General features: G+C 40.8%; 1 protein-coding gene across 2 annotated transcripts in view; it reads left to right on the top strand.

Moving 5' to 3' along the window:
- The window catches only part of DAPK1 (death associated protein kinase 1), a 177418-nt gene that overhangs the window by 142645 nt on the left and 9773 nt on the right, over positions 1–25000 (top strand). For both annotated transcript variants that reach the window (XM_085845357.1, XM_085845358.1), the window contains exons 18-24: positions 64–304; positions 8783–8971; positions 10860–11057; positions 13513–13651; positions 14250–14370; positions 18687–18872; positions 23963–24286. In XM_085845357.1, coding sequence (XP_085701483.1) covers positions 64–304; positions 8783–8971; positions 10860–11057; positions 13513–13651; positions 14250–14370; positions 18687–18872; positions 23963–24286 — 1398 coding nt within the window. The remainder of the gene's footprint in view (positions 1–63; positions 305–8782; positions 8972–10859; positions 11058–13512; positions 13652–14249; positions 14371–18686; positions 18873–23962; positions 24287–25000) is intronic.

Here is a 25000-nt window from a genome sequence, read left to right as displayed (position 1 = left end):
TTTATTTATTTTCGTTTGCCCTCCCTCCCCCACCCCTTTCTTTCCTCACTTTTATGTCGGTAGGATGTGCAGCGGACACACTTTGCAGCACAGCTGAGGCCCAGCAATGCACTTTTATCTCGTGTCAAACTCAAGATGCTCGGCTTCTCAGGAAGTGGGAAGAGTGCTCTGGTTGAGTCGCTCAAGTGTGGCCTCTTGCGTGGTTTGTTCCTCCGCCAGTGTCGCCCACGACTGCTCTCATTGGCACCACCCACGCCATCATCTCCTTCCCGTTACGGTCGCCTCAGTCCTGGAAATAATGCCGGTAAGTTATATTCGTTCTATCCCCCACAGCTGTGAGGAAAATGTCAACCCTGATTAACAGTTGTCTGCACAGAAACCAATTCACAGTTTCAATGTAACACTTCACCACCATATACCATCAATTACTACTTTAAATAATTTTCACTTTTTCTGTTCCACTTGCTTGAATCATTAGCCTGTCCTATTTCTCAAATGCACAAACTCTTCCGCGTTCCAATAACATTGATCATCAATGTAATAATACGCTTGTCCTGTCTGTCTGTCTGTCTGTGTTTGTAAAATATTGCGAGACGACGGAATCTCGCAATACAGTATTGTGCATTTAACGTCTTTTCATCGTTATTTACAGTAATTTTAACGTCGTTTCTTCTCCGTGATGTATAAATGCATTTATACATCACGAAGAAGAAAATTAATGAAAGATCATTTTTTTTAACACAATTAGACGACTCGCAATCACTTGCGAATGGTACTTCCACGGAATTCCCATGACCTATCTCGTGAGATTGTGAATGGGCACCTGCACGGAGGAGTGAAAAGAAGTTTGTAAGGTAGGAAAGCAGGTTATGAGGAGGTAGGAGTTGGTGAAGTTGGTAATGGCAAAATGTTAAGGTGTATTGGGGAGAGGAAAGAGTGAAATGTTCCACTATTTCAATGAGGTAATAATATGCAGTGATATAAGAACGAATGCTCTCTTGCTTTGAAGAACGGGAAGAAAAGGGAAGTGGAGGACAAAGTTGGGGTAGCGGCAGGGGTTGATTGAGCAGTTGGGCATTCGGGCACTGATCGAGGGCTTGGGCCATCAAAAGGTCAGTGCTAAAAAAAAAAGTTTACTTTTCAGAAATAGGAGAGGAAGTTGATATTTGACCTTATATTTATACATAACATTAATTGTTGAGTGTTGAAAGTCGATTTTGATTGATTCCTGAATAAAATGCAGTAAAGTCATTTACAAGTCAGTCGTCGCTTAACATTGTAGTTACGTTCTTGAAAAGTGTGACTTTAACTGAAACGACTTTAAGCGAATCTAATTTCCCCCATAAGAATGAATGTAAATAGGGAGGGTTAGTTTCCAGGGAAAAAAATTTTCGGCAAACAAAATATACGATTTACATATATATCGAGTATAAGCTTTAAATAATTAGATCCTCGTGGAGGATCTCTAAGTCTTACGTTGTTGTTCTTCATCTTCTTGTGAACTTTTTTGTTTCACAGCCTACAGTTTTCATCGAAACTTCCTGAAACTTGCCATGTATATGCAGAAAGCCCACGCGCAGGCAGTCACCATCTCCAATTTTGGAAATTCTTCCGAGAAAAAAAGTTGACGTCATAATATCGCCGCTAATGAAAATCGCCTATACCATTATCTTCGAAACTAGGCAAGCTGTTTGAATTTTGTTTGCGGGAATCAAGCCGGGCATTAGCACAGATAATTTATCGCAAACCTGATACATCACAATGACGTCATATTCGTTTTTATGAAGTCATCATTAAAAGGACGAGGATCTTAGCTCATTTGAGCTTGTTTTAAACAAACAATTGAATATCATCGTCTCTAGTTTCTTCATATCTCCAATGATTAGCTCTTTGTGTGATTGTAGAAATTGTGTAAAATTTTCTTTCTTCCACCTTATAAAAACCCGCTTTATTGGCCAAACTCAGGATAACTTTCTTCATCGTGGGGACATCTTTAAATCCTTCCGAGTCAGTGACACATTCAGGTCACAACTTCCTCCTCCACACACTCTTCATGCACACCTGAGTAACTTCAGCCCAGCACCCACCGATGTTATCAATGCACACCTCGGTGTATACACGGCCTATACTGTACGTCATCTGGGTGGGCTTATACACCGGTATTTACAGTGTGGCCTACACATTGGTATTTACAGTGTGGCTTATACACCGGTATTTACAGTGTGGCTTATACACCGGTATTTACAGTGTGGCTTATACACCGGTATTTACAGTGTGGCTTATACACCGGTATTTACAGTGTGGCTTACACACCGATATTTACAGTATGGCTTATACACTGGTATTTACAGTCTGGCTTACACACCGATATTTACAGTATGGCTTATACACCGGTATTTACAGTATGGCTTGCACACCGGTATTTACAGTCTGGCTTATATTCCAATATTTACATTACAGCTTATACACGGGTATTTACAGTGTGGCTTATATTCCAATATTTACAATACAGCTTATACATGGGTATTTACAGTGTGGCTTATATTCCAATATTTACAATACAGCTTATACACGGGTATTTACAGAATGGCTAATATTCCAATATTTACAATACAGCTTATACACGGGTATTTACAGAATGGCTTATATTCCAATATTTACAATACAGCTTATACACGGGTAATTTACAGCATGGCTAATATTCCAATATTTACAATACAGCTTATACACGGGTATTTACAGAATGGCTTATATTCCAATATTTACAATACAGCTTATACATGGGTATTTACAGTATGGCTTATATTCCAAAATTTACAATACATCTTATATATGGGTATTTACAGTGTGGCTAATATTCCAATATTTACAATACAGCTTATACATGGATATTTACAGTGTGGCTTATAGCAAACTCAGTGAGCTTCATACTTAACGCGTGCACGTGAGAGAATAGGTAAACAACAACAACAACAACACAATACCCCTTGCTATTTTGAATCCGTGTTGTTGGATATGACCTTTTGCTTCCGGTTGTTTTTAAATGCTGTGCGGTGTATAAACACGATTGGATTTTATTTCTATCTTGTGAATATTAGTTAACGTGTGCACATGAGAGAATAGGAAACAACAAAAACAACACAATACCCTCGCAATTGTGAGTCCGTGTCGTTGGCTATGACCATTTTGCTTCGGTTTTTTTTTTTTGTTTCTGGTTTTTTTTGTTTCCGGTTTTTTTCATGGGGAATGATGCATGCTGGGAGATCATGACCGGAAGTGTTTATTTATTCATTCGATTATTTTTTTTCCCCAAAGTTAATTTTATCCTTCCGAAAGTGATTTTTTTTCATGATGGGCAGTGTTTATTTTGTATTAAACATAACCGGGAGTGATTTTGAAACTCTTTCCGGAACTTTTAATTTCTTTTATTCTTGACCAGAAGTGATCGTTTATTTATTTATTTATTCAATTATTCTTTTCCCAAAGTTAATTTTAATAAAGATATCTCCTGCATCATCAAAAAATAATTTTTAATCGTGATTTACATTATTTGATCGCTGATCCCGAATCCAGGCCGAAGTAACCGGAAATTGCGTCAAAATCATCAGCTGTGCGGCGCTTACATGTACCACTGTATAGTTGGAAGCATACAGTTGTGAACAAGTTTTATGTAAAGTCAGAAGCGAATGTAAGAAGAATTCTACGTTCGCTTCTCGGCTTTGCCTATTCCATATTATTCCAATATTTACAATACAGTTTATACACGGGTATTTATAGTATAGCTTATATTCCAATATTTACAATACAGGTTATACACAGGTATTTACAGTATAGCTTATATTTCAATATTTACAATACAGCTTATACACGGGTATTTACAGCATAGCTTATATTCCAATATTTACAATACAGCTTATACACGGGTATTTACAGCATATCTTATATTCCAATATTTACAATACTGCTTATACATGGGTATTTACAGTATAGCTTATATTCCAATATTTACAATACAGCTTATACATGGGTATTTACAGCATAGCTTATATTCCAATATTTACGATACAGCTTATACATGGGTATTTACAGTATAGCTTATATTCCAATATTTACAATACAGCTTATACATGGGTATTTACAGCATAGCTTATATTCCAATATTTACGATACAGCTTATACATGGGTATTTACAGTATAGCTTATATTCCAATATTTACATTACAGCTTATACACGGGTATTTACAGTGTGGCTTTTATTCCAATATTTACAATACAGCTTATACACGGGTATTTACAGTGTAGCTTATATTCCAATATTTACAATACAGCTTATACATGGGTATTTACAGTGTAGCTTATATTCCAATATTTACAATACAGCTTATACATGGGTATTTACAGTGTGGCTTATATTCCAATATTTACAATACAGCTTATACACGGGTATTTACAGTATGGCTTCTATTCCAATATTTACAATACAGCTTATACACCAGTATTTACAGCATAGCTTCTATTCCAATATTTACAATACAGCTTATACATGGGTATTTACAGTGTGGCCTATATTCCAATATTTACAATACAGCTTATACATGGGTATTTACAGTGTGGCTTATATTCCAATATTTACAATACAGCTTATACATGGGTATTTACAGTATAGCTTATATTTACAATACAGCTTATACACAGGTATTTACAGTTTGGCTAATTTAACAATATTTACAGTATGGTTTATACTCCGGTATTTACAGTACGGCTTGTACAGGGACATGACAGAAGTAAATGGACACCTTAAATTTCTTCATTTCATCTGGATAACACAGTTTTACTCAGCGATTTGTACAAATATTCAACTATTTATTTTCAGAAACAAGTTCCTGGGTCTTGTAAGAGATTTAACTATGCCTTGAACCCAGGGAGCACACGACCTTCCCGATTTTCAAAGAGGGCGAATTGTTGGCCATTTGGAACGTGGAATCAGCCAGCGTCAGATAGCTCAGAACCTTGGCATTCCACTTTCTACGGTCAATCGGGTGATTGTGCAATTCACCAGCAAAGGCAAGGAAGCCACAGCTTCCCATTCTGGTCAACCTGGACTCTCAGAAAGGTGTCTTTGAGTTGCCAAGCGGTCCACTGAGCAAACTCCCCATTGCAATGCAGCAGATGTTGCAGAGGAGGTCAAAGTTAGCTCAAGAACTGCTGTGCGGTACCTTCATCAACTGGGCTACTATGGGAAAGCAGCGAGGAGAAAACCTCTTCTTAGACCAACCAACATTCAAAGGAGAAAGAAGTGGGTGACGAGATGGCCACTAGAACCTTGGAGTTTGGGCAAACTTATTTTTTTTCATGAGTCCCAATTTACTTAATTTTCTGACAGTGGACGCGTATGGGTCTGGAGACTTCCCAGTCTAGTTTTTGAACTGATTGCAGCCAACTGTCGAACACGGTGGTTTTTCAGTGATGGTGTGGGGAGCAATCTGGAGCGCTGGTCGGTCAGAGCTTGTGGAGTGTGTTGGCAACATCAACTCTACGACACATTTCTATCCTTGAGGATGGACGTCTCCCAGCCTTCTCCACTGGTCAGATGGTCAAAAACAACACTGTTCATGGAAGATTGGAGCTCCATGCCACATTGCAAAAAAGACCAAAGAATGGCAGGACAGAAATGGGATCAAGCAACTTCCATGGCCAAGTCAGTCTCTTGACATGAATCCCATTGAACACCTCTGGGCCATATTGGATCGAGCTGTATGGAAAAGGTCCAGGAACCCAACATCATGGGCAGAATTCCTCAACCTTTTGTGGGAAGCCTGGGCAGAAATCCCACAAGTGAAAATTTTGGAACTCGTTAGTTCTATGTGTGAAAGAGTAAAAGCGTTAAAATCTACCAAAGACTAGTGTATGTTTTAAAATGGATCAAATGTACTTCAAATGTTCAATAAATAAATCCTTTAAAAATAATTGTGTCTATTTACTTCTGTCATGTCTCTGTATACTGGTATTTATGGTATGTTGCCATATTTTTAAAAATGTTGCCATATTGGTAAATCATCGAATGTCGAACAGGATAGTGCAGAGGGTAGCACACTTACCTCTGAGCTCTCTCGTCTGCATCTGATTCTCGTCCTGACTATAAACCGTCAAATTGATGCTTCACAGGCAGGGAGTTGCATCAATGAGTGCACGGTCCCTCGGATTTGCATGGACTTGAAGACCCGTCTGCTCGCTTTAGCTGGTGGATGTTGAAGATCCAACGGTGTCTTTCAACAAAGAGTAGAAAAGTTCTTGTTGCCACCCTGAATTCCAAATTCTCAAATTCCTGCTCAAGTCCACTTCAATCAGATGTCAGATCTGGCCAGCCAGTTCGTGAAAGACTTGAGCATGCAATCTTAGCTGCCAGCCCCATACTATGGGACAGTGTAGCAGATGAAGAAAAAGGATATTGGTTAAACATCGAGGGCTTTGCCAAAAACATGGTTTGACCATATGAAGGACAAATTGGTGCGTAAAATATGTCTCTGATTGGCTTTACTACATTTTCAGGCCTACAGATACTGTTACAATGTTACTGATATTGTTGTTTATGTTTCCTTCATTGGGGTTGGTGGTGGAGGGAGGGAGTTGGTCGTTGTATGAAAGTGACGCCCGAAATTTTATTTTCAAAGGTGATATGTTTTAAATGAGGATGAAACTTCTTTTCCACGGACTTTTAAAAACTGGCTCATAGTGGAAGTGTCCACCCCCTCGCCCCCCTATTGGGGCTGTCCCCCCCCCCCCCACACACACACACACACACACACACACACACACACACACACACACACACACACACACACACACACACACACACACACACACACACCTTGGCACAGCTTTATGGAAGTTCGATATCAGCTCTCACTTTCACTTCACTGTCCTGTTTATTGAACCTGAGAATGTGTTGTCTTCTGAAACTGACTTCCTGTCTCTGGAATTCATATGTCGATGTCCATTAGCTTTCTCAAACTCGATGTTACCCGGACTGACATGCTGGTCCTTGGCCCATTCCCTCATCTGTCTTTGCATTGCTTCAACCCCACTTAGTTTACTGTAGGATTACTATCTGATCTCCACTTCTACGGTTTCACATCTCAGTGTCACTAAGGACCCAAGTCTTTCAGATATTCTGCGTGCAGCTAAAATATGCAAATCTATTTTCTTCCATCTTAACAATATTGTGCAAATCTGCTCGTGCTTAAATCTGAAGGCGAATGAAACCTTCATTTTTGTTCTTATGATGTCTCATTTGGAACGTTGTAGCTCACTGTTAGCAGGCTTGCCTGCGTCTTCGTCTTCTCTCATTTCTTTTCATCTTCTTTCGAAAATGGTTCAAGCTCACAAGTTTGAACCATTGCGTAGTGCTAACCTAACACTGCTTGCGTAGTGCTAACCCTAACAGCTTGGTTTTGAGCGATCTAACATTTTTGAGATACGCTTCCCAACTGTGGATCCACACAACCTCTTAAATTACAGTTTTTACATCTCTTCTTACAATTCCATCTTATTACAGTTTTAAATTTTATTCGTTTCGACTTTTATTCCCTCTCCCTTCTTTGGAAAGCACTGATATTTTATTTCTGAATGAAAAATGCATTCATAATAATATATATATATATATATAATTCAAGAAGTGTCTTTCTGTTTGTTGTTTGTTTGTTTGTTTGTATTTTGTTTGACTTCTATTCATTCCTTAACTGCTGGATCAAATGAGTTGAAAACTGCTGGTTGTGCTCGGTGGGAGAGGGGGAGGGTTCCTGGGAAGGTTTTGGATATCTTACTCACTGGGGTTCAAGATGGGGGGAGGACCCCAATTTTCCCTGTAAATGGGTATCATATAGCGCCACCTGGTGGAAGCCTTTATTACAAGTCATAAAATTAGAGAGTTCCTAGAACGCCTTACCCCGCACCGGCTTGAGAAAAATAGGACGTGGGTGTGGGGTCTGCGAGGAGCAAATTTGATTGGTCAAGATGATTTAAAATGCCATAATATTTTGTCCAATTACTGATAAACAGAAGGGGTTTGAAAGTGCCAATACGTTGATTTGTGTTATACAGTGTTCAAATGTATTATTCAATTGAAATAAAGTAAATATTTTAAAGGCTGTAGAAAAACAATTCAGACATTTACCACCGTTGATGCAGCGTCTTTCACACCACCTTATTTAACACGTCACATTAGTTCTTCAAGCCTATTTGTGTCCTTTATAACGTCCTTAAAAACAGTAAGTTTCCTGTTTGGAATGATTTTCAATTTTGTTTCATTGCCAGACAGGTAGACAGAGTAAAAAATATTATCTCTCCTATCTCCGTATATGCAATCGGGACAAATTTAGAGCCAAAGTACTGTTAGACTAGAGGTTTGTTTTCCGATTCATGTTTCAATTTATCTTCAAAATATAACTTTAAATTTAAATTAAGTTGCTCCTCAATCATAAACTACCGTCTGTGGATAGACAGACAGACAGACAAGGTGAACCAACTGCTCAGCCTCACTTTTCACTTCACACGTGCGGAGTAAAAATACGCAGTTGACATCATAGAAGTGGGACAGGTTATTTTCTAGTGCAAAAAAAATATAAAATTGATTGAATTGATGTTGTTGTATCCTGCAACCTGTTGCTGCACATACCAACTACACCTTCCCTTGATCTCCATTTCCTTCCATCTCATCTATTTCTCCTCTTCCCCATATTTCCATCAACACCCACCCCCTCAACATACCACGTTTCCCTCCCAGTTTCATCAAGCATCACCAACCTTTATCCCGGTTGTGAGAATGTCAGTGTAAAAAGCCGCTCAATGATGTTTGAGCCGATCATGAGGAACAGAAGCCGTAACTTTTTGGTTTCGCCATCCAAGAGCACTTCCTTCTGCTTTGATGAGCAGTCCACACGTGCCATCAACGTGCAGAACACAAACGTCAGCGGTCAGTACTTGTGTTTGTTTTTACCTTGGTATTAGACTTTATATGACTGAAAACATCATAGTTATATTTTACGATCAGGGTCACATGGATGCTGAGAATTAATTGCCGAAGAATATTGAAGTTAGCAACAAGTGATCAGCATGACTGTGTTGCATCCAGGTAAAAGTCTCTTTGCAGCGCAGAAGATCGGTTGCATATATCAGAGAAAATTTGAACAGTATTGCATATCTACAATTGGTGAATTTCATTGATGCATACATTATCATCCCCACGCTGTTTAAAAAAAAATGGGGGGAATATTGGAATCTGTTCCATCTGTCTGTTTGTATGTCAGTCTGTCCATCCGTCACACTATCTCCTCAACAGTTGGACAGAAATTCACCAAACTTGGTGGTTAGGATCACCACATTGTGTGGAGGTGCAAGAATAGTATCATATTTGGCTGCGCTCCCTTGGGGCAGCGACAAAGGGTCAAATTCCAAAAAATGCAAATACGGGCACATTTTTAAATGAAACCTTGTATATGCAATCAACATTGGGGGAAGCATGAACTTAGGGTCACGGGAGTGGGGACTTGGGGTCACAACGGGTAAAAGGGAAAAAAAGAAATTTAACTCCAAATTTGATATTGGGTCATTCCTGGTGGAGCTGTTTGCCATCTTTCAACATTGCTTCAGGTGGAAAGCGTGGGGCTTTGTGATGGTGCGCTGTAGACTTCACTGCAGTATTGTACTGGAATGGTGGGAATATTGTCCGACAGGATGGTGGGGAGGTAGTGCATTTATCGTGAGCCGTCTAGCCTGGGTTTAATTCTTTGTCCGATTGCAAACTGTCGAATTGGTATTTCACAGTTATGGGCATTAAACTTGGTGTCCTGTCTGCTGGCATGAGTTGGTGCACATTAAAATCCCACAATCTCTTTCATGAATAGTAAAGTTAACGCCATCACCTTGGTCAAATTCAAAATTCTTGCCCTAATCATCTCCAGTCGAATGTCATGCCTGGTCAACCAGTTCTTGAAAGACTTGGGCCAAACTTCCTCCTGTGCCAACCCCACAAGTCGGTGGGATTACTAGGAACCATTAATTACTCATAGTTGATTGGTGGGAATGTGCTGTATTTTAATTTTTTTTTTAATCACTCTGCTGAGCAACTTTTGTGAATGTAGAAATAAATAAATAAATGTTGATTCTTTATTATTGCTTTTTATTTATTTCCCATAATCAATTACTCTTTTCCTGTCGATGGAAAATCCAATTTTACACAGGCAATGAGGCTCATGGAAGAGCAGAACAAGAGGAGGTAAAGGCTCTACATATGCAAAGTGGGGCATTGGGAGGACACAAATGTACGAATACATCACAACATGAGGAGAGTTGGCACAGGTGAAAGGGGGATAGGTCCTCAGCAGGTGTAGTATAGCTCAGAGGTAGAAATGGGAGAGAGAGCATGTGGTGGTGCCGGGCAGCATAATTGAGGTACTGAAGGGAAGAGCATTTGACAGCAGACTTGGGAAGAAGTTCCCATACGCGAGAGAAAAGTGGTATGAAGGAATGGATGTGCGAGCATCAAGTGTGGACTTGTACAAGGTGATTTGACCAGGTGTGGGTTTCTGTAAAGATGAAGAGAAGGTTAATGTGTTGGAGCAAGACACAGAAGCAGCTGAGAACTAAAAGCCACAAAAATGCTCTCCTGCTTCATTGATATGCTAAGCACCATTGTTTTGTCTTCTTATTCTTAAATGTTCTGTACTTTCTTGAGCTTTCTTTTTCTCTGTATAATGTGTATATATATATTAATTATTTTTATCCAAATTGTTACTTTCCCATTTTATTGTCTCCTTCCACTGCAGGATGTACGAATCGATTGATGCTTTATTTCTCTTTAGGTGCTGGCGAGTTCAGTATTTGGGAGTTCTCTGGCAACCCAGTCTATTTCTGTTCTTATGACCTTTTTCTTGCTGATGACACGACGGCCATCCACATTGTACTGTTCAGTTTGGAGGCCACGTTCGAGATTCAGCTGACTCATCTAATTTTCTGGCTCAATTTCCTCAAGGCTCTGCGGCCTGTTGAGGAACCATTTGGTAACTCAAATGCGCTCTGGTTATAATGCGTGCCTCTGTGATGCAATTCTGCAATTCAACTTGTATAATCCACCTTTGGTATTTAGCAGATGCTCCCATCATGTAGATAACTTCCCTTGCTTATCTCAGATTTTTTACCATTATGTGGTTAATTCTAGTGTTCTGTTCTATGGCCTCAGCCTGTTGACAAAAGCCTTTGCTTCATCAGCTTCTTCGTGGTTCTTGCATTGGTGGGGGGGGGGGGGATCCATGTAACTTGGAGCAATGTGCAATTCAAATCTTGTGAAATTTTTCGGTTGCTAGACGAAATGGCACCACAGTGGAACCACCACAATCCTATCATGATAGATTAACGGCCAAAAGGGGGATGACTACATGTCAAAGTATAATCATTAATGCAAGAAAAACAAGTTTTTCTTCTGATTCGTCCGATGCTGTTTTGAAGTAGTGCTTGCGTAGTGCTGAAGTACTCTTGCGTCTTAGAGCGCAACATCTGAAGCAGTGCTTGTGGTGGTAGCTTGAGATGTGGCTGGCACACATGTGTAATATCATTACTGTGGGCCATGATGTGGACCCTCATTAGTGCGGTCTGATATGGGCCAAGATTTGTGTGACATGGACCACCAGCAAATTCACAAAATATTGGGACCTTTCATGTAGTAAAATCGTCATTCATTATTTTTTCCATTTTTTAATTTTTATTTTTTATTTTTTACCCATCATCACCCATGTATCATCTATCCATTGGGACCATACTCTGTGCAGAGCGTTGGTGCTGCTTAAGCAGTCTCTTTGGCTATTGGGCACAGTCCTGGATGGGTCGCCACTCCGACACTGGATACCAGCAAACTGGCACTCATTTTTCCGACCTCGGAAGGATGACAGGCAGAGTCAACCCCTTCTGGTATTAATTCAACAGCCCTGTGGGATTTGATCTCAGGATCCGAGGATCCCAAGCCCATCACCCTAACCATTAAGCCAACTCCAGGCATACTCTTGTACAATAGCCTACAAATTGAGCAGAATCATTGAATTTGATTACATTTTGGTCACCGGGGGGGGGGGGGGGGGTCTAATGTTGGCCTTATCCTGTTTTTCGATCACAAATTAAGTTGATCCAATTTTCAGTTGGGGCTGGTCCATATTACTTACCCACACAGAGTGTCAATTATAGGTCGGTGATTATAAATGCAACAAGAGTTCTCAGCAACAATCAAAGCTTCCCAGCTGTAACACTGGTCGTTGAACGAACCATGAGACGCTTTCAAATGCGGGAAATCAAATTTCAAATTTGAAATCGGGGAAGCCCTCAAACCTATATGAAGGTGTTTTTGTGTTGAAATCGTTTTTAATGCCTTGATTGCTGTTGATGCTGTATTGGATTCGAAGGAAACATTCACGGAATATGGTCACAAGTGTTCAAATCTTTTTTTCTTTGCCTATAACCAGATCATACCAGTTTTCTCCTTCAAAATCCATGGATTTCCTGTTGTTGGAAAAACTGTCAATTTTGATTGGCCCGTGCCGAGCATTACATTTTTACAGATATTTCTCCTCCTTCCAAACTTGAAGCGACGCAGCCCATTGGTGCTGAATCTGATGTTTCCTATTGACGTGCTTTAGCAGTGAGGGAGAAAATGATGCTGTGTTTGAAATTTCTTTGAAAGTGCTCATAAATCCCAAGATGGCCTCCAATCATTTAGGCCAATCAGCTTTGTTGAGCGATTGAGGCAACACCAGGCATGAGTTTGGATTTAGGGGGAGGGTGGATGAAATTGGAGTTATCTGAGCAATATAACAATGTATTGTATATGCACGTCAGCAGTACGCATGTTTTCACTTCATATACGTTCCCCGGGTTAATTTTATTTTCGGGAGTGATTGAGGCAGCAGTCTGTTGCCCATACACCGACCACCCAAGGAAAGGGATGTGTCGGAAGACCGTGTTGCACGCATGGAACAAGATCACCTGGAGGGTGGGTAGTCTGCTATTAATAATCGTAAAGGTAATAACATGATCCTCCGGCGGCTCCCGTAGGGAGCGGGTGCTTCTAGTAATAATTATGACGATGATCACCATCATCAAAAAACTCGACAAGAACAATCGGCTTCCAACAATGCTGGCTGGTGGCCCAAATTACATGGGTCTCTCCTACTTGATGCAATAACCCACCCGAGTTATTGTTTCTGCATTGGTGACAATTGGTGCATTCAGTTTCTCTTTCAGAAAATTATTTGCAGTTATTGCGAGAGAATTCCTGGAGTTATTTCTTATTTTTGAATCATGAATGTATTTGATGATGAATATTACCAATGTGTAATCCAGTTGTACAATTTCAATGATTCGAATCATTGTGATCGTACATAAAATTAAACTTCACGGAGTAAGACCTGACCAAGATGAGTTCCCTGAAATGTTTGTAATTTATCATTTGTCATCGCAAATCTTCCCCAGCATATGCCAGCCAGCCCAAGGAGCCCCTGAAAGTGGTTCTGGTGGCGACCCATGCTGACCTCGTGAACTGTCCACGAGGCCACAGCGGTGAGTTTGTGTACATGCCTGGTGCACAGCTACTGCGCAAGGTGAAGCACAGGTGAGCGAATGCAAAATCTCATTACTTTTTCTTTTTAAATTTAACAAAAAACACAATGAGAGACAAAGAATCATGGTTACTATTGAAAGGGGAATGGTCTTAATTGTGGTTCCCTTTCGGCCGAGCAAAAGAGGAACACTCACCTTCACCGGCAAGACGAGTTCTTCATTCTATGATGTCATAATTGTGAATTGTAGGGCTATCTGCTGAAAAAAATGTCTGTTTTGTTTGCTCTTGGCTTCAGCTTTATTGGCATTTTAAAGGAATCGTTGGCTTCTCTTTTTTTCACAGGGTTTGGGTGCAGTACTCACACGATTAAGTAAGCCCTTTGCCTCAAAATGGTTAATTTCAACAGAGGAAACAGCTCAGTTGAATGGGTCTGAGAACCAAAACCTACTAACATTTCCTCAAATATTTATTTGAACATATAAATGGATATCTTCGATTGCAATGGACGATTCCCCTTTTTATGTGTTGAAGTCTTTTATTTTTGTGGAAATGTTGAATAGACTGTTCTGTAGTCTGAATAAAGTTAAACCGTGCAGTGCTCAGATCCATTGCGCCCCTTTCACTCATTGAACTGCACTTGCCATTGCAGGTTTGGCACCGACCTTAACATTTCCGATCGAATCTTCGTGCTCGACGCCACTGCAGCCCAATCTAAAGATATGAAGTTGTTGAGGAGTCACCTGCTGGAACTCCGCACGAAGAGTATCGCAGTAAGGACTACAAGAGATCACCCTTGGGGGGGGGGGGGGCTTTCTCAATGTTCTTAAATGTTCTTCACCTTCACCTTCAATGTTCTCAATAAATGTTCTTCACCTTATTACCTCTGCCACCGAAGGTTGATGGAGGTTATGTTTTCATCTTTGTCTGTTTGTGTGTTTGTTTGTTTGACTGTCTGTGAGGAGGTTATCTCAAAAAGTTATGGACAGATTCAGATGGCATTTGGTAGACAAGTTGGGTTATTTATTTATTTGTACGCAGCCTATGGCTGCTTGGCTGCATCATTTTCTGGAGGCATGGCTGTGCTGTCCCCTGTGTACCAGTAAGCTGGTACTCATTTTGCGAACCTCGGAAGGATGACAGGCTGAGTCAACCCACCTGGTGTTAATTCAACAGTAGGACGGGGGCTTGAACTCAAGACCTTGAGATCTTTCGCCAACCACCTTAACCATAAAGCCAACACCAGGCTTTGACAGGTTGGGTGTGTGACAAGGATGAATTGTTCACATTTTGGTGAAGATCTGGATACTGGCAATTTTTAAGTGAATCTTCACCATTGAGAGATAGAGCCAAAACTATAAAAAGCATAATATCTCAAAAATTTGTGGAGGGGTTATGACAAACTAAGTGGACGAGTTGGTTCAGTGACAAGAACAAGCCAATTAGATTTTGGATCAGGTCCAGATCCAGATCCGGCTACAAAACATGGGTACAAAACATAAACTGTTCAGCCTGGCAGAGGTATGCACTCTACCCAGTGCTGTTCTCGTTCTGCTTGGTTTACTTTGTCATTGAAATAGGAAGAAGTTTCAAATTTGGCCTCGTCTTTTCTGAGTACTCATAATTAAGCTTCTATGTTTGTTACAAAAATTCTACTTGCATTGCTTTTCAATGTGTTCTCCATCTTTGGACAGATACTGTACATGCTCCATTGGAGGATGCCTCTTGTGTGGTGTTCTTCAGGAAATGTACTGAGCCAGTGTAGGACATCATTATTTTATTGCCTCGTTTGTCAAAATCCCTCATTTATCCAAATGACGGCGCTCACGTTTGGGCTATCCACGTGACGTTGAACGGAGTCTCGCTATTAAGAGAAACTCCCTCAAAATTAATGCACATCCATTAACTTTCCTTTAATGAGAAAATGTTTGGGTCACCGTGTTGAAAGTCCAAAGTGAACCACCCTTGTCGTCCTTTGATCAAACAGCTTCTCAGGATTTCTCCACGGAATTCTTGTCTGAAGAATTCGCAATGTATTGTTATGGCCTTGAGTTCAAGGTTTGCCACGAGGGGAAGCGCTCGAGTTCCTCCTGAACACCCGGTCCTGAGGCCATCGAGTATGGATAACTCCGTGCTTCGGTGGTTTGGTAAGCAATCTCAAGATCCTCCTGAACACCCGGTCCTGAGGCCACCAAGCACGGATAACTCCACCCTCCGCTGGGTTGGTCAGCAATCTCGAGTTCGTCCTGAGGCAACCGAGCACGGATAACCCCGTGTTTCGGTGGGTTTGAAAGCAATCTCGAGTTCTTCCTGAACACCCGGTCCTGAGGCCACCGAGCATGGATAACTCCGTGCTTTGGTGAGTTGGTAAGCAATCTCGAGTTCCTCCTGAACACCCGGTCCTGAGGCTAACGAGCATGGATAACTCCGTGTTTCGGTTGGTTTGTAAGCAACCACGGATGCCGATTAGTACTACCAATCCTGGCAGGGTGTCTCTACTTCATGTGGGTACCTAAGCTTTAGATGACTATATCAAGGAGGGCTCATGCCCTAGATGCAGACTTGTCTTATCTTACCTGATCAGGTGCAGCCAAGTACGCACCAGCTAATAAGTAGAGCCAATCAGTGGGGTATAACTTCTCGGCTAATACTATTTGTGGACTATGCGAGACCAATGGAGGAAAATACACGTCAAACTGGGTCCATTACAATAAGAAATCATTTATTTACAGCAAGAATGGGGAAAGGTATGTGTACAGTAAGCAATGGGATTAATACAAAAGATACATACAGCAGGGAAAGCAGGGATTGGTGAGGTGCAGCAAAAGAAAAACAATTATTTACAAATTCAAGAGAGACAGTGCAGAGTTACCCTGATCCTAAAACTTGTACAATCTTAATTATGCTCACAAAACAGGCGCCATCAGAATCATTCGACAGAGAGGTTTTGATCTCTTTGTTACAAAGCGAGGTTGATGGACCAACTCAAACCCAGTCGCTAAGGAGGGGGAAGGTAAACTGAGGATGTCTGTGGTGCGTAGTCGGGGGAGGTGCAGTTATATGTAGGTGTAGTGTGGAGAGAAACATGCAAAGATGTGCATCAAGGTGGGAGGGGGGGGGAGAGAGTGGGTGGTGGAAATAAAGCAAAGAACATGTGAGAAGGTTGTCCTAAAATTAAATGTAAAGAGGTCTGTACGTGTAAATGCTAAGGTTGTCTAAACTGCACCTGTTCTGGCATCTGGCTTTCCCGCTTGTTCCGCATTCTGCTCCGTGGCCACCATTCCGCTCAAATCTGCTTGCTCCGTCAAGCTCCGTTGTGCACTGTACTGTAACACCAAGAACATGCAGCCAGAGAACTGAGAGTGACCAGAACGCACAGCCAGAGAACTGAGCGTTCCTTTATAATCCCTGGGTGGGGGCTGTGCCTTGGAGTGGATCATGTGGAGCGATGAGTGTTTTCCAGCGCCCTCATTGGTGTATGGACGATTACATTGGCATTAGCTCTGCCCATGTGAAGATTCGGCAGTGGAAATGGCCTTAGTCGCTCTGCCACGCGATCTATCTCCGAGATTAACATGGCACCGGGGTATTTGGCTGCGCTCTCCAACCACGAACACGTGCCGGACACCCATTGAGGGCCGTAATTGAGCGGGGTGCAAGTGATATTCACATGACAATGAACTGAGTCCTGCACACTCTTACGCTCCAAGTTAGATGCTAGGTGACCAGTTGAGGTGTTTGTAGCGGCAGCGTAGCGGTGAGTTGTTTGCGTGGTGGTTTGTGGTGGTTGAGGCATCATTGTGGCTGTTTATGGTGAAGGTAAGTGAGCTTGGGTTGTGGTCCGATGGTGTGGTGATTTTTATAAAGGAATCTTGATGGTGTATGAAATACTGCAACATTGGGGGTTCGAGTCTGGTGAAGTCTGAGGTGGATCCTCTGCTGTATAATGGCATGTGATTTGAATTGTAAATGGTGCACGTATGCAAATGACTTGCCCCTGATGCTTTGTTCTTCGGTGTGCATGCTTGCGTGGAGAAAGGTCGTATACAGCAAAGCAAAATCATGTCAAGAATGGAAAGAAAAACACGACCTAAAATCCACGCAACGCATATTGTCCCATAAACCCACTACACATAAGGGAAGGGATATCTAAAAGAAATACTAATTAAATAACTGCCTCGGGACCACTATATGTTGTGTGCTATTGCTTCGCGGGAGTGCTGGTTTTGCAGAACCGTAAGAGTATATTCATTCGATGTACTTGTGTTGACCTCACCATCTAGTCTGCGTTGATGACCGTAATACCCATGACCCATTTGAGTTGCGGAAGTGTGAGGTTTTGCATCATTGGTACTATTTACTGGATTATTCGATGTGATTTACAGCTTTCCCTCACCATGAAAACAGGCTCAGGATAAAACATTTTGCAGCAGCTGATGAGGTAAACACTGCGAATGTTCATTTTGGTTAGAGCTCTTCAGCAAGAAGGCTTTTGTGCTGGCATCAGGCCCAAACTGTCATCGAGGAGAACAATGCGATGTGAATTTGTTGTCGACAGTGAGGGGATTGGGTGACAGGTCAAGTCAATGGGGAGCCTTGTTCCCCATACAATTGTCAACTCGTAAAAGGATTGTTCGTCTAAACAAGAAATCCCATTAAATCCTCTCCAGCCCCTTCCATCACCACACTCGTCCACCTCCATTGATTAACTAAAACTAAAATACTCTACAATAAGTTGATTATGTGAACACAATTTCTGCTAACTAAAGTGTCCCCATAAAATAGTTGGCTTAGCAATCCATGCAAGGGGTTTTGATCTCGTATGCTAAATATGGTATCCATAAGACTACGCCATTGACCATATGTGGCTTCAGAGAGATTTTGTTGTTGGCTTTCGCTCTTTTCTTGAATCTATTAGACAAGTAGACATTTTGCATTTACAAATATATTATGTGGTGAAGCATCGATATGGGTGCTGTCCTGACTGTATTATTTATTTGTGAATGCACTGTATTATAAATACCAGGCAGAGTGGGACTACCAGACTGAAGGTGTGTGCGTGTGTGCATTCGTATTTCGTCCCCTATAGGCTGAACCATGTGTGAGTCCACTATGTGAATGCATGTTAGCTGCCCTCCCATCATGGAGGAAGGCCTGCGGTTCAGTGCAGCTCATGTCTTGGGAACACTTTGCTGCCGACATGCGCAACATGAACCCTCTGGCCAATGCTGAACAACTGGCGATCGTAGCCAAGCAGTTGCACTGTATGGGAGAGGTGAGTGTACCAGCATCATATAAGCCCTTACAAAGATCCCCCACCACGACTTGCCAAGAGTCGTGCTTTTGCCCATGCTCTAACTCATTTTAAACAAATGTTCCTTTAAGATATACGTATTTACGAAATACACATCTTAATGAGGTGAGACATTAAGAGCATCCATTGGTTGCCAAGCTGTCATACTAAGCAATACTGTATCCATTTTAGTATTGATAACCAACGGGAGCATTGCACTCTGAATATAGTCAAAATGATTCCGATGGTTAAAGGGAGGAAAAAAATATATAATAAACAAAAATCTCAAGCTGTAAAGCAAATAGTCAGCAAGACTGAAGCCAAACAAGAAGCCATCAGACTTCTATTGTGGATCAAGGAGAATGACCAAAAAGAAGGAGAATCTGCTTAAATGTTACCACTCTTCCAAGCGCTCGATGCACCACAATGGGATATCTTGTCATAAAACATGGCCGATTTGTCCATGTGTTGTCCGTCATCTGGGAAAGGTCTACAGACATGACTTGGTTACTCACCTACAGAAAGCCATGTTTTTACCAATCGACCAATTGTAAGATTTCACTCATTTCCAACAGCTTTCTGAATTTTATGATCTCAACAATTATTCAAGTAGACATTGAGAATTATTTTGGTGTATGTGTCACCTTCTTTGATGTTGCTCTCGATTTGAATTGTTGTCGTGGTAGAATGCCAATATAAACGAGAAGCCAAATTGCAGAATAATACCTGAAACTGACTTGTGGCTAAATTTGAGTGAAAGGTGGGATGGTTAAATTAGACTTTGTCAAACTGTGCCGAAGGCAGGCTGGGGAGGCTTGTCGAGCACGCAGGCCTTGCGGCATACCTCACAGCATTTGATGGTGGGGGCAAACACACACTCGGCAAACTTTAATGTCATGCACATTTAAAAACAAAATTATGTTGTGGTTAAATATAATGGTTACATTAGGTTACTCTGTCAAACTGTGCTGGGGTCACCCTGCGGGGCACTGTATTGTTATAGGCCTCTCGGGGGTGCTCTACAGTATTGACGTTTACCTGTACGTGGCCTCGCACTCATATTGACACCCCCGACCGATTTAAATAGCCTTCTCCCTTGGTCGAGGATAATGAGAATACCAGCATCACCCTGGCTCATTTTGGGCCTTCTGTGCAAAACTACTGACAGTATTTTAATGAATCGTCTCCACTTATATTCATTGATAACATCTTGTTCACATCATGCACTTATGTGCGTGATGTGATCGGAGAAACGATTGTATTTGATCCACTTTTATATAAGAAATACATGTTCTTTTATTTTGTTGAAGTAGCTCGCAAAGACCCTGTCTTTTCAGATGGGTTTACAACCCCAAACTAGAGAGTTCATAGAACACCTTCCTCCCATGCAGTGTTCAAGTATATAATTCAGTTTGAATAAAATAATGATTTTTAAAGGTCTTATTTAAATAAAATTCCAAAACTTTAGCGCCGTTCTTCTTATTTTGTGTCACGTCGTTGACGCAGTCTTATATATCACCATATATAACATGTCCAAGTACTACAGAACTGGAGGGTTTTGGAAGCATTAAGAAGGTGTTTTGTCTTCTGCAGTGTTCAAGTGCATAATTCAATTTAAATAAAATAAAGATTGTAAAGGTTGTATAAAAATATTAATTCCGGAAGTTTACCGCTGTTGATGCAAGTGGTTATTTCACCACCTTATTTAACACGTGACATTAGTTCTTTGTGCCTATTGTTTGTGTCCTTTATGATGTCCTTAAAAACGGTACATTTCCTGTTTAGAATGATTTTCAATTTTGTTTGACTATTTGACTGTCAGAAAAAAAATCTCACTCCCTTCTGCGCATATGCGATCGGGACTAATTCAGAGCTGAAGTACTACTAAGCTACAGGTTTGTGTTCCTATTCATGTTCAAAATATAACATTCAATTGAAATAAAGTTATTCCTCTGTAATAAATTGACGTTTGTGGACATACGGATGTAAACCAATTGCTTAACCTCGATTTTTGCCTTGTATGTGTGGGATAACACACATACGGACACTTCTCAATAAATATTATATATATATATATATATATATATATATATATATATATATATATATATATATATATATATATATATATATATATATATATATATATATACATATAAAGGTGCACCATTTATATCTGACACATTTGTAATCTTTCTAACCAGAAGCAGTCTTGGCATAACTAATTATTGTTTTCTTTGTTTTACAGATAATACTTAAAAGTTAATGATGGAGCACTTTAAACGCAATGAGCATTTTTTTCTTTTTTTAATGCAATGAGCATTTTGTTTCTTTTTTTTTAATGCAATGAGCATGCCAATTTCACAAACAAGGTCATCATGACAGATGAGGCACACTTTGATTTGGCAGATTTAACTCCACCAGATTTCTTCCTCTGGGGATTTCTGAAGGGCAAAGTTTGTAACAAACATCCAACCTCGATCGATGAATTGAAGGCAAACATCACTGCAACCATCCGCTCTTTTGATCAAGACATTGCTTGCGGTAATGAACAATATGATCCGCTGTCGTGAATGCACAAATTCGAAAGGGGCCCATTTGTCTGATGTAATTTTTCAGAAATAAAGAATCAAAAATGATTTTAAAAACTTGAAGTATGTGCCTATGTAGTATAGAAATTTTATTTTATTTGGTTTAGAAACAAAAAACTTATAAGGATAATAAAACCATCGGATATAAATGCCCCACCCTGTAATAATAAATGGTCAATGTGTCTTCTTCGTAACTTCAAAACCATGAAACCTAGTAACCTCAAACTGAAAAAGGCATACTAAGAAAACTCCAAGGCAGTGCAAGAGTGAAAATTGTGTGTTTTGGTTAATTAAAACACCCCTTTTGAAGATAATTAACGGCCTTATTTAAATATATCCTTTATCAAGTGATGCTTGGCCACCTCACTCTCTGGAGTTTTAAGGCATTTCCTGGGTAACCTCGATGGGGTCTGAAGCTGCCATGTTTTTTTGGCCTGCTCAACCATGTTTTGACTTGGCTGCAATGATTTCTTAATCATAGTTTTTTTTCTTCCATTTTCCTCTTTCATATTATCGAATGCTTGTTCATCATTGCTATGAATTGCTGGGTACATTGCCATGCTTAGAAGCACCTGAAGACACCAGCGTTTGTGTCTTTATTTAATTTCCACACATGCTATAACCTCGAGAATCTCTTTAACTAAGGAGAATTACAAAATTTAAACACAAGGCTGGAACTTAGCAGCAGTTGTGACGACTAAAAAAGTGTTAATTTATCTAATTCGGACATTGTTTGGGCGTGTCTGGTCGGTGTTTACTATGACGGATCATTGCTTGCCAAGCCAGCCATTCCTTATCAACCGTTTCATTGGAGTGCTTCCTTGAGTGCTTAAGCCACTTGGTTAGCACTCAACAATATTTGCACTGTCAATGAATACTGCATATCGATTAACTCGAACAAAGTTCAGGGCGACTCGCCTGCATTGGCCACGTGTTGTTCTGCGGTGCAACAGGCGATGTCTGGCCCGCTGAAATGTGAAATTTTATTTTACTCATTTTCCTTTTTTTTTTTGTTCTTCCATCATACGACCTGTCACTTTAGCAGAGATAAATACAAATAACAATTAAACACTTCATTTTTTTTTTACGTTTCTGCAACTGTTTTGTGGATTGCTTCATAAAGCCACTTGGCATGAGTTCTTCAAGTTTCAATGGTGATACCATGGTTCGATGGGTGGTTTTTCTAAATATCTGAGTGAGTATTCTCAAATCGGTGACTAACTCTACTCATCATTTGACAAAATTTCCTCTCCAACGAAATGAGAAGTGTGCAATAGAATGATAAAATATTCATTTGGTATTGAATAATCATCAATTTATCCATTCTATATTTCAGTCTGTTCTTTCTGGCTAAAGTATAAACCCTGTAAGTCTGTAAGCTTGTTCAGCTGAATTTGAATACCCAGAAGCACAACAGTCCATCACCCTTATCCATTAAATCAACAAATTATTCCCAAAACTTCAAAATACTTCACAAGATCCAGTTCTACCCACACAAGCATGAATTTTGACCATTTAGTGGTCCATTAAGAGACTCATGGAAGATTGGAACATTGAGGGGAAATGGATCAGCAGATGGAGTGGGGCAAAGGATTCCATGTCCTCAAATAAGGCTGTGATTGTGGGGGTGGTGGTGAGAGGGGAGGTCGCAACATGTGGACCAGCATCACAATTCCATGGGTGAGTCATTTCCATGATATGTCAGATGAAGGCCTTTGGAAGCAAACTTTGAGATATGAACTGCCAAAAACGGATTATTGCTGAAAGTGAGGCCAATGACCTCCAGAGACTCTCTCCCAGAGGTTAACCACACACCGTATATAAATTGAAGGATTTACCTGCTGATCCTTATGAAGGTACAAAGTGAGAATATGGCTCTTTCTTGCACTAAAAGACATGTTTGAAGCAGATGATCAGCTGCTGATCTCCAGATTAGCATGGAGGTATGCTGTCGCAGTGTAACTGGCAAATGGGTGAGGAATTTTCCCGCATAGAGTGCAGTCATCTGCAAAGTGATGCAATGGTTTTTCAAGTGATGAGAGGTTACTTATAATGCTGCCTTGAGTAATGCCAACCTCTATTGGTCGAGCGCACGAGAGAGAATAATTTGTAAAGCAACTGCTTCTTGCTCGAGAGCAACATCTGCTTGGAAGATGTTCAGGGAAATGGCCCTGGCCTCATCTTTGAGATTAAGCAAGATGTAGAAAAATAGAAGAGGCATCGTGTTTAGGGCAGACTGATGATCCAAGTTGGAGAACAGATAAGTGTTAAGGTTTAATGCAAGGATTGATCCCATTACTTGATGCATTTTTGACCAATCGGAATTTTTGCAGCATTCTTCGAACTCGAATGATTGTCGTTGTTTTGATTTTCTTCACGTGTTTCGTGCCACATATCTACTTCGTCATAATTTTCTTCAAACTCCTAATCCACGTATTCTTCTTTAAGTTATGTACTGTTTGGTGTGCATGCATTCCACAGGTGCACGTGTTCCAGAGCGATACTGTGCAGGACCTTGTACTGATGGACCCTCGGTGGTTCGGCTCTTGTGTCCTGGGACGCCTCCTCTCGGCGGACGGGCTGCATGGCCTATCTCGTTATCGTGGCCGCTTTGCACCTGATGAGCTGCAGGCTGCACTATGTACGGACTCGGCTGAGACGGACGACTTGCTTCAGCTCCTTGAAGCAATGGGTGTGTGTGCCCGTGATGTATCTCCTCCACACCCTCCAACCGACTCCACTGATGGAACCCAAAGCCCAGAACCTCCTGGCATAGCCATGGTCACCATTCCAGCACTGATCCAGGTACTATGTTATGGCTAATGCAGCCACTGCTTAGTCCCATTTGTTTCTCCAGTGGACCTGATTTAATGAGTTTTAAAATGTATTTATTTATTTAATTGTTTGTTTGTTTGTTTGTTTTAAAGGGGTTGGTGGTGTTGGCTAATATCATTTCCTCATTTATTACCGCTTTTTATGGATTATTATTGGGTTAGAGTTCGGGTTTTATACAAGGATTACAAGGAAATTATGCGCTGGAGGAGGCTATTTGGCCCGTCTTGCTTGTGCCGCACCAATACCGAATTTAATAAATCCATCAATAGCCCTTCCCTTCGTGTGCAGCCTTTATGGCTGCTGGTTGCATCATTGGTTATGGGCGCAGATATGCCGCTGATGCAGTGCCCCCATTACCATAACACTGGTACTCATTTCGCCGACCTCGGAGGATGACAGGCCGAGTCAACCCCCTGGTATTGATTCAGCGGCCAACAGGGCTTGAACTCAGGACCCTAGGATCCCAAGGCACAAAGCCAACACCAGGCTAAACAAGACATCCATTATGTTGATTTTTTTTTTTCTTCATTGCCTTTATACTTTCTAGCTGGTTGTCCATCTGATTCATATCTTGAGTTGAGGAAATGATGCTTTCAAACTTGAGTATTCCATCTACAAGCTTGTAGATATGAACTGCCAAATCTATCTATGGGCACCTCCTGCAAAATGGAAACCATGGCCTTC

Source organism: Eptatretus burgeri, chromosome 11 (genome assembly GCF_056783735.1).
Source record: "Eptatretus burgeri isolate ZD-2024b chromosome 11, Ebu_testis_v1, whole genome shotgun sequence".
NCBI lineage: Eukaryota > Metazoa > Chordata > Myxini > Myxiniformes > Myxinidae > Eptatretus > Eptatretus burgeri.
Note: the sequence above shows the minus strand (reverse complement) of the source record. Positions and strands in the feature narration are given on the sequence as shown.